This window comes from Gigantopelta aegis, chromosome 6 (assembly GCF_016097555.1).
Source record: "Gigantopelta aegis isolate Gae_Host chromosome 6, Gae_host_genome, whole genome shotgun sequence".
Taxonomy (NCBI): Eukaryota; Metazoa; Mollusca; class Gastropoda; order Neomphalida; family Peltospiridae; genus Gigantopelta; species Gigantopelta aegis.
The window spans coordinates 97806176-97825249 of NC_054704.1; the positions used below are offsets into that span (position 1 = coordinate 97806176).

The window sequence follows — 19074 nt, forward strand, 5'->3', positions numbered from 1 at the left end:
GTATAGTTTTGATTAGGACGCTAAGGATGTGTCATGTGTATAAAGATGTCAACACAAAAACAAGAAAAGACTCGGCTTGGTGTTAATTTTATAATAAATATGTTTCAACGCTGCTCGTTATCTAAAAGACATGTATATTGAGTGAAGTCTCCAGATCACAGCCACACAAATAACCCCGAACGATAGCACTAAAAACAGTGACTGCCATGGTGACGAAGTCTGAAAATAAAATAAATCTGCATCACTGATGTATCATGTTATGGCTTGGGTTTAATGCCCCAAGATTATAATCTAATATTTGAAGCAATCTAATGTAGCTGTAAATATTGACAATTATACAATAGTATTAAAGGTGCTTCACCAAGTTTTTTTAAAAAGAGATTTGGTCTTTACAACTTTTTACTGAGGTATTGTGAATTAATAAGTCGAGCTGACTCAAAAAATTACTACAGTATACGAAATGGGGATTATGTTTTTATGGAGCCGTTTATCAGTATTGTTTAAAAAAAATGTCTTTCTAATTTTCGATGTAATACTTTAAAATAACTTTTCAGCATCTATGGAAATTCAAGCACTTAAATGTTAAAACTCACGTAATGAATTCTTTCAAACACTCCCGACACTTCTCCCTTCTTCAGTGGAGGTGGCACATCAGGCCGGACCGCAGAACTCTTTGAGAGTTGTCTCCCCTTGAGGAAGTGTTTTCCTGTTTCCATGATCTCCACTTCAAACATTTTTCCCATCAAATTATCATCTTTTGGTACCAAAACCTGCGAAAACAAGTATTTCGATATAAAATTTCTTTCATAAAATTAACAATACAACAAAACTTCACATTCACAAGCATCAGAATTGAAAATTTGCGTAATCCATTTATGGGTTACGCGAAAACAAATATGGGTAACCCATTTCGTTTTTGGGTAACCCATTTAGTTTTTTGATAACCCATCATCAACATCTAAATGATGCCATAAATTCAATGTGCGAATGAAAGTGGGTTACACAAACTATACTTACACGAGTGTCTCGCAAATGAAACTATCGCTCTTGCAACTTTCAGAAGCCTGATTCAAGAATAAACAATTCATCATTCATTCAAATTTATACAGTATGTAACATCATCTCATGGCAAGGCATTTACATAGGTGTGCTGTCTGTTGGCCGATACACTTCATTTATTTGAATAAATATTGTTTAGAAAGAAAACAAAGATGGTCAACAGAATTTCAGGCATGCAGTTCAGTAACTATGTAGTAACACTACCAACCTGGTCATAGCTCTGGTTATGAGCCACATAGAACAGCCCATCGTGAGAGACTTCTGTTACAAGCACTTGCTGAACCTCACCAAGCTGACATAGAAATCAAATAACTTCCATTTTAGCAAGATTCCAATTCCATGATTAATGCATTGCCAATATATTTAATATTAGAACATTAAATGTTTGAGTATGCCAACATAATAATTTTTGGTTTATATAGTGATGTAGTTGTATAGATAAATGTTCTGATTTAAGCCTGCATTCCATAAATGTGATTTTAAGTGCCATTCTGTGCACAAGTTTATCGACATAAAGCATACATATAGTACCGTTTCTATATTCGTGTTTCCACATGTGGGTAATATGTATGCAGAGAAAAAAGTAAATTGATGACCTATTTTTCCCACACTGTGACATAATACAAAGTGTTTACTAGTGGCTTAAAAGTACACTTTGATGACATAAAATTTTGTATAGTAATCTGCTTGCGAAAATGCAGATGTGGAAATGCACAGATTTAAAAAAATTTTTAACGACACCACTAGAGCATATTGATTTATTAATCATCGGCTATTGGATGTGAAACATTTGATAATTTAGACAGTCTTAGAGAGGAAACCCACTACATCTTTCCATTAGTAGCAAGGGATCTTTTATATACACCATCCCACAGACAGGATAGCACATACCACGACCTTTGATATACCAGTCATGGTGCACTGGCTGGGACGAGAAATAGGTAAGTGGGCCCACCAATGGGACTCGATCCCAGACCGATCGCGCATCAAGTGAGTGCTTTACCACTGGGCTACATCCTGCTTGGCCCATGCACAGATATGCACAAGATAAATTGCACACTGAAGAGCATGAATAGAAAACAGGCCATATACAGATGTTATTAACTCTGTCTCTCTCATACAAATACATGCATGCATTAAACAAGCAAATCAATATATTTATAAATAGCACAATCTTTCATACATTAGAGAAAGGGAATAGGTATGTGAATATCCTACATGATGTAGGATAAAGAATTTCAGTTTGTAAGTTAATCCCTCTGAAATGTAAAGCTCATTAAAAAATGTTTTCAGTCGTTGTGTACGTTAGAATTAATACAAACCTGGTGTCCATATGGATAGTAAGACTGAAACAACTCGGACACCCTCTTTGTTCTTTTCTTGACCTTAAAATAATAGGGGGAAATGTTTATAATAATGAAACAAATTTACTCTTCTGTCATGTAAGCAAATCACAATGTTTGTATTTGAAACGTTTTATGTGGAAAATTTACACCACAGCACCCATATATTCAAGCCTTCCATCTATCTTTTTTATGAGAACTAAAAAAACCCAACTATTTAATTTTTATTTTTATTTAAGAAAATATGAAGATAACAGACTACTACTGCTATTTTAAGGCTGCTAACACAAACAGCAGTTTCTTAGGCATGTACCATTTCTGTGTCACAAAAAGTTACTTTTACGTTACTTTAAACACCAGGATGACCATAAACACACTGGTGTTGCCAATATTGGTAATTTAAGCAAACTATTGTAAGTATGATGGAAGTTAATAGTAAAGAAGCTGTAATAACTTAAAATAGTTACACTGCCTAACTAGATTCAGTGAGTTTTAAAATAAAAACTAACTATCATATCCCCATCTCACCTCCTGTGGGTGCACACGAGGCATTTTGGCTGCCGGTGTGCCGGGTCGAGGAAAGAACTGGTTGATGAACAAGCTGGCAAATTTATACTCTTTCACAAGGTCCATCGTCTCCTGAAAGTCCTACAGAAACAATGAAAACACAATATTTTAAATTATGAGCCACGTACAGTTATAACAGTTCTCCATGCCAAATATCACACTGATCTAATACATATTCTGTATATACCAGCTAAGAAGATCTGATGGAACATAATTCAACCAAAACAAAAAGGAAAGGAATGTTGTAAACTATGTTTATTTGGTGTCTAATATATCATCAGCATCTTAGCATAATTACCCAACTTATTTTTACAGCTTTTGAAGCGAATGGATAAAAACTTATTTTTATCCAAACAAAAATGAATTCTTTTAAAATTATTAAAAAAAGAATAAGAACAATTGTTCTTCCTGTTTTTGTTTAAATAATTTTGAAAGAATCTCTTCCTTTGGTCTAAAAATGAGTTAGGCAATTATGCTAAGAGGCTATTTCAACCTTAGGGAAAGAAAACAGGCAGGAAACCCACTGCCTCCAGATAAATTACTCCACATCATAGGATTTCAAATTTCATGGCAAACACTTTTTTGGTTCCATGACTTGTGATCATGGGAACCCATCAGAAACTGTTTAAAATATATTATTTTCATTTAATAGTCGTACTTGATATAATAATCATGGGAAATGAAATTTCGGTCCTGTGATTTTACCAACAAGGTACCGAAAGTTATCGTTAGCGTGAAACCCGAAGGTGTGTTACTCCTACTAGTAAACCACAAAAGCATTTGGAAAACTTGGGACATTCTCTTTAACCTGTTCTATCTTCCTCCCAACTACAAATACTTACCTCCTCAGTCTCTGTTGGGAAACCACAGATGAGATCAGTTGCCACATTGACACCAGGAACTCTGAAACAAGAACAACACAAGTCATTTATGAGACAAATAAAAACTGTGCGAACATTTACCATAGTGTTTTTTGGGTTTCAAAGCAAGAAACTGGCCAAAATAGGTTGTTGCATGTAAGTTCAGCAGCCCACATTTCAAGAACTGCCGGACTCCTTAAAAAACACAACTCCACCCGCTCCCCCCCCAAAAAAAAATTAATCATCATTATCATTATCATCAGAGATATTAAAATATACAACTTGACTTGAATGGAATCTATGCTAAAATGTTTAATAACATCACACACATGCAATTTGTATGCATTGCGAAGATGTTAAAGTCTCAAAATATCATTAGAGACGTGTGTCTTAGATTTTAACAGTTTTATAAGCACGGAGAACAGCCTGCTGAATTTCATAGAAACATGGCATTGTTTTGGGTCTCTGTTGAAATTTGATACTTGATTAATTGGTCAAATGTTTCCAGCAAGCAATGCTCAATGCACTTGATTAATTGGTCAAATGTTTCCAGCAAGCAATGCTCAATGCACTTGATTAATTGGTCAAATGTTTCCAGCAAGCAATGCTCAATGCACTTGATTAATTGGAACATGACTAGTAGTGCTACAGTACCTGTCTCTAAGGAAGTCGACAACGTGTTTGAAGTCTGCCACACAGTACTCGCGCTTCATATCCATGAGGACGCTGTCTGACGCCGACTGTACAGGAACATGCAGGAACGAGTAGACGCGCGGGTGATTCAGGATCTTTGACATTTCCTACAAAATTAGCTGATCACTTAGAAACACTCATAGAAAACAACGGAAAAAAAATAACCCCATAAAAAAGAGAGATAACTTTAAAACAATTGAGTAAACATTAAACAGTGAAGTGATGCCATTTTAAAATAAAAGCTAAAATGATCTTTTCTCAGCTGAAACTACACCATAATGTAACAAATACATATACAAAGGGGTCATTCAAATATTACGTAACGCTTGAGTGGGTGAATGGTATAGGTCCAAACGTTATGTAGCCTTACACAGGAGTGGGTGGATGTATTTAGCAGTGTTACGTAACACACTTTTTTATTACTAAAATTCTTTCTTTTTTTCATAAACGTCACAGCAACAATTTTTAACGTAGGATTATAAATCGAGTTGAAATGCATATCTGCATTTTCCCCAAATCGCAAAACGGTACTTTAAAATTATATTACACACTTGTTTGTAAATAGGAGGGCTGGGGTGTCTCCATGTGTTACATAATAATTTGGGTCTGTAAGGTGTAGCGTTAGGTAGGGTTACAGGAGGGAGGGAGACTAATTTTGATAAAAATAGTGTTACATAATATTTGAACAGAAGCCTGAATATTGGAATATTTCTTAATTCAAAATTATTATATGTCTATGGAATGTACATCTTATTCTAGTCATAATTAAAGCTACTAATTCTATTTTCTGAGGTACAGGGTTTCTGCCAGAAGGAACAGATGTTATAATTACGTACATTAAAATCTTGGAAATTAAAGGACATATTAAAAAACATTTCACATAAATGTTAGTAAGATAACAGCTGTTTAAAATCTGTCAAAGCACATGAAATGCAATGTCCAATTTCAAAAGATTTGAAACACACCTTGTGAGGTCTCTTATGATTTGTTTTGTTTTTATTATGTACCTTCAAATTATTTTCTGTCAGAAAGCATGAGGTGCTTATCTTTTTGGTTTTACATAAAGCAAATAAATAATGTATAAAATAACGGTAAACAAGCCGCAATAGCTGAAAATATTATACATCACCTAAAAACTAAGGTCAGTGGCTTTATAAATACAGTAAAATTATCTGTTTGATTGTGATATGTTAACTGATATGTTCCCTTAAAATATTTATTTGTATACATTTACTACATGAAAATATTCTTTTTTGCAAAATATATCGGAGAACATACAGCTTGTACAGGTATGTATGAAAAATGTATCTATAAATATTTCAGAGACAAAAGAAGCCTTGCTAATACCTCAAGATGTTCCAGGATATATGGTGGATTGGTCATCCCGAGTCTCATTCGAGCTCCTTCAGGAATTACTTCTACTAGTTTCCATAGCAACTCGGGTAGTGTCACTCCAATATCATGGCCATATGCTCCAAGGTCCTCAGACGTTAACCATATCTCAACTACACCTTCTACAAATACAATAAACTGTGTATTTGACTACTGGTGAACCACATCTCCACTACACCTACAAATACAATAAACTGTGTATTTGACTACTGGTGAACCACATCTCAACTACACCTTCTACAAATACAATAAACTGTGTATTCGACTACTGGTGAAGTCCTTAATAAATCAGGGTGAGATGTAGCCCTGTGGTAAAGTGCACACTTGATGCATGGTCGGTTTTGGGATCAATTCCCATCAGTGGGCCCACTGGGCTATTTCTCTCTCCAGCCAGTGTACCACAACTGGTACATCAAAGGCTTTGGTATGTGCTATCATCTGTATGGGATTATGCATGTAAAAGATCCCTTGCTGCTAATTGAAAATGAGTAGCCCATGATTTGGTGACAGCGGGTTTCCTCCCTCAATATCTGTGTGGTCCTTAACCATATGTCCGACGCCATATAACCATAAATAAAATGTGTTGAGTGCATCATTAAATAAACATGCTAAACTGCTCATAAATTTGGGGATTTAAAGAAAAACAAGACAGTTTCAAATAACTGCAGCTAATATATTGAAAACAAATATAATTACCTTCAAAGGATTGCTTGGCTCGAGCTACTATTTCATCGGGATGGTAGCTACCGAGTTCTCCTCTCGCATGCTTTGTTTTACAGTAAGTACACTGATTGAGACACCTAAAATACAACAAGAATAATACATTCTCCAATTGTTGCTTCTTTCATAGATTTTTTCAAACAATGTACTAAGAAGAGCCACAGAATTAGAGAGGCGATAAGAAGTCATTTATGGCATCTGTGCTACTACTGAGACCACCTGCAATTTGGATGTCTAAACACAGAGTTTAATAACCACGAAGAAAGATCCCAAACAAATTAATATGAATGCACCTTTTTAGAAGTGTGTACTTACGAACTATTATAGCATACGACACTAACACTAAATGAATGTGAATGCACCTTTTTAGAAGTGTGTACTTACTAACTATTATAGCATACGACACTAACACTAAATGAATGTGAATGCACCTTTTCAGAAGTGTGTACTTACTAACTAGTATAGCATACGACACTAACACTAAATGAATGTGAATGCACCTTTTTAGAAGTGTGTACTTACTAACTAGTATAGCATACGACACTAACACTAAATGAATGTGAATGCACCTTTTTAGAAGTGTGTACTTACTAACTAGTATAGCATACGACACTAACACTAAATGAATGTGAATGCACCTTTTTAGAAGTGTGTACTTACTAACTAGTATAGCATACGACACTAACACTAAATGAATGTGAATGCACCTTTTTAGAAGTGTGTACTTACTAACTAGTATAGCATACGACACTAACACTAAATGAATGTGAATGCACCTTTTTAGAAGTGTGTACTTACTAACTAGTATAGCATACGACACTAACACTAAATGAATGTGAATGCACCTTTTTAGAAGTGTGTACTTACTAACTAGTATAGCATACGACACTAACACTAAATGAATGTGAATGCACCTTTTTAGAAGTGTGTACTTACTAACTATTATAGCATACGACACTAACACTAAATGAATGTGAATGCACCTTTTTAGAAGTGTGTACTTACTAACTATTATAGCATACCACACTAACACTAAATGAATGTGAATGCACCTTTTTAGAAGTGTGTACTTACTAACTATTATAGCATACGACACTAACACTAAATGAATGTGAATGCACCTTTTTTAGAAGTGTGTACTTACTAACTATTATAGCATACGACACTAACACTAAATGAATGTGAATGCACCTTTTTAGAAGTGTGTACTTACTAACTATTATAGCATACGACACTAACACTAAATGAATGTGAATGCACCTTTTTAGAAGTGTGTACTTACTAACTATTATAGCATACCACACTAACACTAAATGAATGTGAATGCACCTTTTTAGAAGTGTGTACTTACTAACTATTATAGCATACCACACTAACACTAAATGAATGTGAATGCACCTTTTTAGAAGTGTGTACTTACTAACTATTATAGCATACGACACTAACACTAAATGAATGTGAATGCACCTTTTTTAGAAGTGTGTACTTACTAACTATTATAGCATACGACACTAACACTAAATGAATGTGAATGCACCTTTTTAGAAGTGTGTACTTACTAACTAGTATAGCATACGACACTAACACTAAATGAATGTGAATGCACCTTTTTAGAAGTGTGTACTTACTAACTAGTATAGCATACGACACTAACACTAAATGAATGTGAATGCACCTTTTTAGAAGTGTGTACTTACTAACTAGTATAGCATACGACACTAACACTAAATGAATGTGAATGCACCTTTTTAGAAGTGTGTCTTTACTAACTATTATAGCATACGACACTAACACTAAATGAATGTGAATGCACCTTTTTAGAAGTGTGTACTTACTAACTATTATAGCATACGACACTAACACTAAATGAATGTGAATGCACCTTTTTTAGAAGTGTGTACTTACTAACTATTATAGCATACCACACTAACACTAAATGAATGTGAATGCACCTTTTTAGAAGTGTGTACTTACTAACTATTATAGCATACCACACTAACACTAAATGAATGTGAATGCACCTTTTTAGAAGTGTGTACTTACTAACTATTATAGCATACCACACTAACACTAAATGAATGTGAATGCACCTTTTTAGAAGTGTGTACTTACTAACTATTATAGCATACCACACTAACACTAAATGAATGTGAATGCACCTTTTTAGAAGTGTGTACTTACTAACTATTATAGCATACCACACTAACACTAAATGAATGTGAATGCACCTTTTTAGAAGTGTGTACTTACTAACTATTATAGCATACCACACTAACACTAAATGAATGTGAATGCACCTTTTTAGAAGTGTGTACTTACTAACTATTATAGCATACGACACTAACACTAAATGAATGTGAATGCACCTTTTTTAGAAGTGTGTACTTACTAACTATTATAGCATACGACACTAACACTAAATGAATGTGAATGCACCTTTTTAGAAGTGTGTACTTACTAACTATTATAGCATACGACACTAACACTAAATGAATGTGAATGCACCTTTTTAGAAGTGTGTACTTACTAACTATTATAGCATACGACACTAACACTAAATGAATGTGAATGCACCTTTTTAGAAGTGTGTACTTACTAACTATTATAGCATACGACACTAACACTAAATGAATGTGAATGCACCTTTTTAGAAGTGTGTACTTACTAACTATTATAGCATACGACACTAACACTAAATGAATGTACTGAAGCTTAAAGGGACATACCCTAGTATTTAAACACTAAGGTATATTTTTTCACCTAGACCCTAGTTTCAACCCGTAAAAATGAACACGAAGTTTGGTTAATTTACAAACGTGTAACAAATTTGGATACAACAGAGTGAAACACGGGTCTGTGATGTTGAAATACACTTGAAAATACACTAAAACGCGACTACATCACCGTTACTTCTCAGATGCATGTGGTATTAGAAACACCAGGATGACCAGAAACACTTCGGTTGTACAGAAATGGATAATCTAAACAATAAAATATAAGCAATGTTTGATAGATCCTAAACGGCTCTAATAATGAAGAATATACTTTGAGTGTTTAAAACCTAGGGTCTGTTCCTTTAACTACAGCAAAGTATGCAGATTAATCTATATTTACAGAACACAACTACAGCAAAGTATGCAGATTAATCTATATTTACAGAACACAAAAAACACAAATGCAAATCAGGGTTAAATGTAATTAGAACAACTTTAGTACAAATGTTAATTTATGCCAAATAATAAACGGTATGTCAATCTGTAATTCTCCTGAATCTCAATATATATTAATATCTTCTTAAGAAACAAAATGTGCTATTAGAACTGAAAATTACATTTGAGATTCTTTCGGGGTTCTGTATATACAGTGAAATCTGTCTAAACCGGACCCTGAACATACCAAAATCCTGTCAAAACCTATGGTTCCGAATATTCTCTTATTTAAACCATGTATTAAAAACCTGATAAAACCGGAACCTGTCCATTTCAGAAACCGGATTGATTTTTTGTTCAGAAATGTAAAATCCTTTATTACTTAACCTGAACAAACCAGAGTAGTATAAATGATTGAAGAGTAAACTTAACGAAAACAAGACTTCCAGAAAACATTGAAGACCGGAATTTCTGCTGTCCAGCATCCGTTGTTACGTCACAGGTCACCAATTTTAGCCCAGCTTAGCAGACAGCAGAGTAATTAAGGCTTGATTGTTTTCATTTGTCCTGTCTGATGCAGTGCTGAGCACATACGTTATAGCTTCAGACAATTCTCGGATACTCACACATTAGGTTTTTCACCTTTGATTTTTAATCAATGCACTTTAATAATGAAACACTGACACACAGAGTAAAATGTTAGAAACAACTTGATTTAGAGTAAAATATACACATGTGACTTAATTTGTATATACTACATACATTGATACAAAAAGAAAATTTTATCTTTTCTGCGATAGATATGAAAAACCTCCAAGCTGAATTTTGCTAAAAAGAACAACTAAAAAACAAACAAACATGTCCCGACTACCACAGGCTAAACGTAGGCATGTGGAATTATTGTTGAAAGTAAAATTTGATTTGATTAAAAATTTGCAGTATGTACCAAAATTAACTCAAAAGGATTTGACAGCAACTAGCGCCAACAAAACACAATTCAGTACAGGCTGCAAATATGACGAACTGAATGAATTGACAAGGAAATGGTTTCAACATGCACGAGCAAAGAATATTCCCATATCCAGACCGATCATTCAGGAAAAAGTTTTGAAAGTTTCATCTAATCTGCTGATTCAGGATTTTAAGGCTTCTAATGGATGGTTAGAAAGCTCCAAGTCACGCTTTTCTGTTCATTTCAAGATCAGCGGTGAAAGTGCCGGTATTGATAACAACGTAATTGATGATTACAAACTGTCATTTTGTAACCTTAATTGTGGTAAAAACTAAATTACACTGAAATCTGTTGTTTTTAATTCTTTTAATGTCAATTAATAAAGATACATAACAAATTTGATGTCAAGGGAAATAACTCTATATTCTAAAACGTGACCCTCTAAACACCAGATTCTCTCCAAACCAGATAAATATTAGGTCCCCGACATGATCCGGTTTAGACAGGTTTCACTGTATCTAGCACAAGCATACCAATTCTATATGGGCAAATTATGGGTTAAAAAAAAAACCTGCAGAGTAAAAACAATTAGTTAAACAAAACTAAGAGTTAATATAAATTTAAACTTAAATGTACAAAGGCTGCACTAGAATTATACACACACCATGAATGAATTATTGATGTTTAATGACACTCCAGCATAAGGAATAAATTGTCTACTAGAGTCCTTCCCACAGGGAACGCCTTTTTTCATAGTGAGGAATTTACTACAAGTTATTTATTTCTGAGCCGATTGTTTTCTAAGCTGGACACAAAAATAGTATTTTTTTTTATTCCAAACACTTTTACTTTTCTTCTTATATCAAATCAAATTGAAATTATTTACAATCTTTTTTTGAAGGAGGATGGGACAGACAATAGGTGTCAAACAAAATGAAGTACAGGAATGAATTGATCAAATCAGAGGTTCAAGAATCAAACCATGAGGCATGCTCATAAAAGGTTAAAGTTCGCATTGAAGACTTTAGCAATGCCTCCAGACTTAAATTACATGCTATTTGTAAGTTTGAGACTTTATCAAAATTTCGAGTCTAGACTTTAGTTTTACAAGGACAGGCCCTGATCACAACTCTTTACCCTGTATTGATAGCAATTATCTCAATGAGGGGATTTTTGCGGATCTTTGGAAGATTCAATGCGGCGCCTCCAGTTTTCTTCCCTTTCTGTTTCTTCTGCCCAAACAATCTCACTGTGTGACCTTTCAAGGTCTCTTCCACGACCTCAACAACCCGGTCAATTTGCTGCACACCAATAATACTAAGGCCCTGAAAAAATACACACAAAAACAGAATAATAATAATTTTGTTTGGTATTAACTTTAAAAAATCTAACTACCGGTAATGATATATTGTTGAATGGTTTAACTTGATTTAAATTAGTTTTAAAACATGATTTAATGATAAATCCATTTATTGTATCTATGGAGGTTTAAAAAACCAGAAATATTTGTATGTTATAATAGAATCCATAAAGGGTTTTAACTCTACTTGCTATTGTAAATAAAGGCTGGAGAAATATACCTTAGTCTTTGGCATGGACAAAATTATTTTAAATCTTTCAGGTGGATTTCAATGATTTAAAATTACTATATAATAGTAGAAGGTCACCAATTTAATTTTGGACTGAAATAATGGACTCCCACCAGGCAAATCCTGCCGATTGTGGTACAGAAAACATAAGACTGGGCAGCATTGTCTGCAAACAGCATGCAAGGAATTAATTTAATGAAATATTAACACAGCTTAAATGCACACCTTTGTATATTCGGATTTCGGTTGTCCCTGTGGCACACATCCAGCCAGAACGACATGCTTGTTCAGTTTGTTAGCAGAGTTTATCTCATTGCGGAAGTGATCCTCTGCAGGATTCTTTACAGTACAGCTGTTCAGCAGCCACAGGTCAGCCTCGTCTTTGTTCTCTGCAAGTAATAAAACAATGTCTTTACAATACATCCAAGTGTGTTAATGACTCGTATGCTCAATATGTCAAAAAATGGTTATTAGGATGAAAACATACCACATACAGTTTGAAAATATTGACAATAAATGTATTTTCTTCCCCAAAATAAATAATAATTTTATGTGAACTTGAATTAATTTTAAATATCATGAACAATTTCACATTTAAAGTTTTCCAGTGTTTCAATAAAGAGTCATGAAACTAATGGACATAATAACTGTCAGTTCTGTGAATTATTTAATTCAAAAAAGCTATTAGCGACAAAGAAATTATGTATGTTCCTAAATGTGATTAACTCTGTTCTCAAAAAGATCTATACGGCATAATTATAGACAATACGTAATGGTTAACATCTAAAGTATACTACTGCTTCTAACACTGTTATATTATTATACATATTGTGTATTATGTGTATATTATGTGTGTGTGTGTGTATATATATATATATATATATATATATATATATATATATATATATATTTGTCAAGCGTTTACTGCAGCCGTCTGTATATGTTTGTAAACCACCTCAATGCATCACCGTTTGGTGATTTGAGTTGAATAAAGTTCTGTTCTGTTCTGTTCTGCATTGAGCATACAATGTACATGTCTGAACTGAATCTTTTTAATTTTCAGAATATGCAGAATGTTGTAAGTTAAATTTAAAAAGATAAAAATAAAATAATGTATTATATATACATCAAAACATTATGGTGAGATATGTTACTTTTATTGTGCATAGGAACATAATTTATCCTGCCAAAATATTTGGTTGTTGATTGCAAGTGATATTTAAAAAGTATAACCCCAGTGTTCTCGCTGGGTGAAAATTAAAGGAGGGCGGCCGCTCGGCACCACACCCTTCAAAAAACACCCCAAAAACCCAATAAACGAAAAGCAAAAAGAACAAAAACAAAACCAAGGGACTGAGTGTTGTTTGGTTACCATATTGTTGTGTGTTGGTAGACTTTATGAAAAGACATACTCCTTATTTTGCCTACAAAAAGGTTTATAAATACGAAATACAAGCAGACTCATCTTTTAATTGAACTGTCGAAGATGATATCGGTCTGACATTCACAGGCAGTTCTGCTTTTGCTGAATCGAATATCGAAGTTTTAATATTATTATTTTTAATAAAGATTTGAAGATATATGAAAAACAATAAAGATGTTTGTAAAGTGATCCCCTAATGTCGGATACATTTTTTGTTATTTCCATCTTCATCGAATGAATCGATCGCTGTGGTAAAATATTATCGCCAGCTGATAAAAAGTAGTTTAGTTTTTGTAAAGGCGATGTATATATATTATTTGGCACTCAAGATAAATGATTTTAATGATAAACACTACCACTTCCATTGTTTTTTATAAGCGTTCATATCTCCCCAAAATGAAAAGTTTACAATATTTTATAAAGAACTGCTGAATAAAGAGAATGACAGAAAGTAAAAATCATCAGTTACAACGAATTATATCTGCAACTGAGGACAAAATATCAGACGATAGTTAGTGGAAATAAAAGACAGAACGACCGTTCTGATAACATGACAAATTTGGCGCCAAATAAGTGAGGGTTTTTTTCAATCGGAGATTGCCGAATCCGTAAAAAATAAAAATGTTTTCATTGCTCAAATAAAATATATAACTTTTATTGTGTCTATTAAATATACAAATGGATACAGATATGGGACAAAATAGAGGCTGCTAAAAATAGTGTTAAATTAGGTTACGGTAACTGTGGTAAATTGCTTTTTTGTACACAATGTGGCTTGTTTCCTTTGATGTCCAGTGTGCAGACTGATGGTTGTTTTTTGTGTGGAAAAAGTGTGCATTTGGAAATAGCGGAGATAGGTGCTGGAAAATAAAGAGGGGTGCACAAAAATAAAGGAGGGCGGAGAACGTGAAAGGAGGGCGGCAAAATGGAATAGCAGGGCGGGCCGCCCCGCTTAAATGGAGCAGCAAGAACACTGAACCCAAATTGTTAACCTGTTATTTTATATCCATACGATGCAAGCTGGCCCGCCATGTATTCACTGTCTGAGTTGTTATGGGAACAGCCCCATGTCTTCACAAATACGGACTGCGTCCCTGCAAGAAAATCAAAAGTACGATAATAATTTATTCATCACAATACAGAGACTCTGAGTGCCAACCAACAATAAAGTCAACTAGTTTTACATATCCAGCTAGATTTGCAACCAGTTTGACAGATACTTTGTACAGGTACAGGTAGTTTAACAACACTCATGCAGTGCTCAGTCTGAAAATAATTTTGTCTTAGCCAATTTTCAGATACGTAGAGCATTTCTTTGAAAATTATTATAAATCTAAACAAAATTTTATACACCAAATATTTATATTAAATTTTGTAGCCACTTTGGATAAAAATTAGCAGTTGACTAATTTGGCAAATATATATATATATATATATATATATATATATATATATATATATATATATATATATACACACAGCTAAATCATGTTGACTCAAACCCCATCGTTGCTCAAGAAAGTGTTTAACCCATCGGGTAGTTCGACCCAACCATGCGGTCAATATCGTATAAGTGTAACTCGGTTCAAGTGCTGCTGTGTAGTTGACCCTTCCGAGATTCTACTGTGTGTATATATATACAATTTTACCAAGAACATTCATGAATCCATCAAACAACATATATATGTACATAGCATGCATTAGTAACTTGGTTGATTGTTATAAATAAAACAGGTAGACTATTTTGAAGTTGCCCTAAAATGGTACCTGGTATGTAGCTCTCTGCTTGCACTTTCTCTTCCGTTCCACCATTTTCTACTTTACTGTTCGGTGTTCTGGTCTTCCTTGCTCGAGGCAGAACATACTTCTTAGCTTCCACTCGATCTTGAACTGTGACGTCGTCAACTCTCACAATGTCCTCAATATCATCAACGTTTGTAACAAGGGCTGGCATGTTGTGACCACAGTTTGCTTTTGACTGTTAAATGTTTCAGTGAAATCAAACTACTGCTGAATCAACACTATTAAATCAATAAGTGGACCAAAATTAGCAAGTTGAACAATTAACTTTTTATTATTAATGTATCAAATGTTATACCGGTACGCAGGCCTAAAACAAGTATAATCAGATGATAATGATAGCTATGTCAGTCTCTTGCAGGCACATGTAGTAAGGGCTTCATGTTTAATTGCAACACAATAGCATTTCCTGTGGAAATAAAAAAGATAGATGTCACTTTCATGTATATAAAATATAACTGAAATATTTTTTTTAATTTAATGATGTGTCAACATATTTTTATTTATGTTTATATTGCATCAATAGAAAATACTAAATAAGTTTCTGTGATAGAGCATTTATATTATGAGTGTATTTTCCATTGTGAGCAAAAGACAAGTGATGTACATCTTGTACAATCAAAAACACAACAGTTGCCTCTTTTGGGAATGCCAATAGTATTCTATTTATTACACTGCACATAATTCAACAAACGAAAATCGAAAAGAATTACTTGCAAACTAGTTCATCAAGATTAACCTCGATTGCAAGCACATGTCGAGCTTAATCTACTTAAGGCATTACGCCTATAGCAGATCTGAACGGTTTCGAGCAATCGAAGTTAACCTTGATGAACTACTTGCAAAGGGTTACCAGTCATTTCGTACCAAAGTCATTTCATACCATCCATTTCGTACCATAGTTTATGGTAATTTCGTACCATAGTCATTTCGTACCACAGTGCTTTGGTCATTTCATACCACAGTCATTTCGTACCATAGCCATTTCGTACCTACTTTTTACCATCTTGTACCATAATGTTTGGTCATTTCGTACCATAGTGGTTACGTACTTGGTATCTTATTTGTGTCATGGTATGCCACTTCTTATTTTTATTGTTGACGAATAAACGTTGATGTGTAAACATATCTTGTAAAGTGACCAAAGGTTTAAATAAACATATGTAAATTGCCACTGATGATCATTCATATAATACGAGACTCACCCACCCCCACTCCATCTTATATAGGCTTACGTCCTTACCCACTGTCGACAGATTCTCTGCCTATGCTTGCCTTATTGCTGTTGGATAAACAATCATTATAATTAACAGTCACATCACCATGGCCTTTGTTTATTTTATAAAACCATAATCCGTTTATCTAACACAAGGTCTTCGTGGGTAATTAAGGTTTTTCCGAGATCAGCTTGTCTCAGAAGATCTTGATATGTTATTCTAACACAAAGTGCTCGTTGGTAATTAATATAATGATGAATGGAAACGTTTGAAGATAAAAGTAATAAAAGTAATATATAATCTTTTTCTTGTTATTTGTTTGTTTGTTTGTTTGTTTCTTATGGGTGGAGCTTCAATTATCAATATAGCTGCATTAGCCTAATGTTTATTTTTTAAATCAGTAATATGACATTTTACTATCTATCAGTCAACTAAGCTGCACAATAAATTATTGAGGTACGAAATGACCAAACAGACATGGTACAAAATAACCATGGTACGAAATGACTAAATAACTATGGTTCGAAATTACCAGGGTACGAAATGACTTGGGAATGAAATGGTAAAATTGGGTACAAAATGACTATGGTACGAAATGACTGGTTACCCTTGCAAAGCAACTAAATGAGACATGAAAATGCAAACCAAAGACTGGAGAAGATTACTGCTTACCGAAATTACATCATTTATGATTTAGCAAGCTGATCATGATGTGATGTCATGACTAATGGTCACCATTTGATTTAGCTATACATTTATCAATGAAATGTTGTATTCCTATTGCGAAATAATATTGACCAAGTGTCCTTAGTTAATAACCCCCATTTGATAAATTCCGAAACATCCCCAGTAATACTCAAAACCATATAGTTGAGGTGGGAATTTAAAAAACGATTTGCTAAAAGTTCAAGTCCCTGACATGGCTGTTTTGTGGCTCCGACTTCGAGTGACGTATGACTGTCACCCTGTGGAACTCAATGAACATTAACCTATGACCAATAGTACACTGTGGGGTATCGATCCTATTGCCACTGTACCTCAGTTGCCCCGAAACAAAAACCATGAGGGTAACATATATGATAGTTCATAAAGATTAACTTTGGCTACAAGTGCAAGCACTACCAAATGTGTATCAATGTGCATTTACATTCGAGTTTATTTTTATGAACTACATATATGTTCATATGTTCTGTTACATAAATTAAACTACCTGTTTGCTTAAAAACAAATTCTTCGAAACACATGTGTACAAGATATACAAGTATCGATAAATTGTTCTCCTTTAAGGGTAAATAAAATGTGGCGCTATTGGGTTTGATAATCGAGTTTACAAAAACAATATATTGTACTTCATAGTTAAAGAATCTGCGCAAGGGAGACAACAGACAATGATTCTCGGGTGTCACAACACAGATGTTATTTGCCATTGAAATGCATGATAAATTGCTAAACTTCAAACGAAGATTGCAAATAGAACGAGTTCTCGTTGGCACTAACAACATACACCATTGCGAACATACATTATATATGCATTTATTTTCACTCCAAAATTGAGAACATTTCCGTCTCAATTTTCGTCTCAATTTTTAGCTATAGACCGCATCTGGCTGTAGTATCGGTCCAAACAGCTGGTTCAGAAACCCATTAACACACACCGGCTCTTCCGCACCCATGTCCCAAAAAGTCAATGCACAATATTAAAAATAACATGGGCAAAATCCAGCCAGAAGGCTTACCATTGAAAAATGCAAATTGTTTCAATTCTTCCCCAATTACTAGAAATGAATACGTGAACCACAACATATGTCACAATTAGGAACTATAGTGAACTGTGTAGTGGGACCTCAGAGGCGGATACCAGGAGAAAACTAGAGGAACCCGCGCCCTCTAAATATATTCATGTGCCTCTTTGTCTGGCTTTAAAACAAAAATTAAATTCATGGGGTTGTCCTTTTCTCTTTTGTCCCCCACCCAAATATTTCTACAAATCTATCCATCTACCATCCATCTATCCATCTATCTATATATGAGGCCTGTTATAACGATATTAGAAGTGGTGGCACACTCTCTAGTTTGGGGTGGGGGTGATGGTGAGGGTATCAGCTAGATTAATAGAATCTATTACCGTTGTGAGGCAATTCCAACCCAAGGGACAAAAACATTTCGTCCCGAGGGTTGGAATTGCCTTATCGATACCCCACAAAAGTGACTGCTTCTTTTTCTTGTCCATTTAATTACAGTAACAAAACATTATTTATGTAAGCTACTACGGTTTGTTTATTATTGAACGATTCGTAAACATTTCACCTT

At 34.1% G+C, this 19074-nt stretch overlaps 1 protein-coding gene across 1 annotated transcript; it reads right to left on the reverse strand.

Moving 5' to 3' along the window:
• Positions 1-76: 76 nt before the first annotated feature.
• Positions 77-18090, reverse strand: LOC121374978 (threonylcarbamoyladenosine tRNA methylthiotransferase-like). Its single transcript, XM_041502149.1, has 14 exons — positions 17975-18090; positions 15515-15956; positions 14740-14841; positions 12550-12713; positions 11873-12060; positions 6611-6714; positions 5870-6036; positions 4484-4629; positions 3812-3872; positions 2931-3050; positions 2382-2444; positions 1268-1351; positions 594-770; positions 77-219 (listed from the first exon to the last, which is right to left on the reverse strand). Exons 2-14 carry the CDS (start codon positions 15699-15701, stop codon positions 118-120), a joined length of 1665 nt encoding a protein of 554 aa, XP_041358083.1. The 5' UTR covers positions 15702-15956; positions 17975-18090; the 3' UTR covers positions 77-117.
• Between the last annotated feature and the right edge of the window lie 984 nt (positions 18091-19074).

What these genes read in the sequence shown, in the direction of transcription:
- LOC121374978 (XM_041502149.1), bottom strand. Translation starts at nt 15,701, where the DNA reads ATGCCAGCCCTTGTTACAAACGTTGATGATATTGAGGACATTGTGAGA. An exon ending in ACTATCCATATGGACACCAG is followed by an intron (nt 1,352 to 2,381) that starts GTTTGTATTAAT and finishes TTTCTATGTCAG; the next exon opens with CTTGGTGAGGTTCAGCAAGT. An exon ending in TGTTTGAAAGAATTCATTAC is followed by an intron (nt 220 to 593) that starts GTGAGTTTTAAC and finishes TTTTATTTTCAG; the next exon opens with ACTTCGTCACCATGGCAGTC.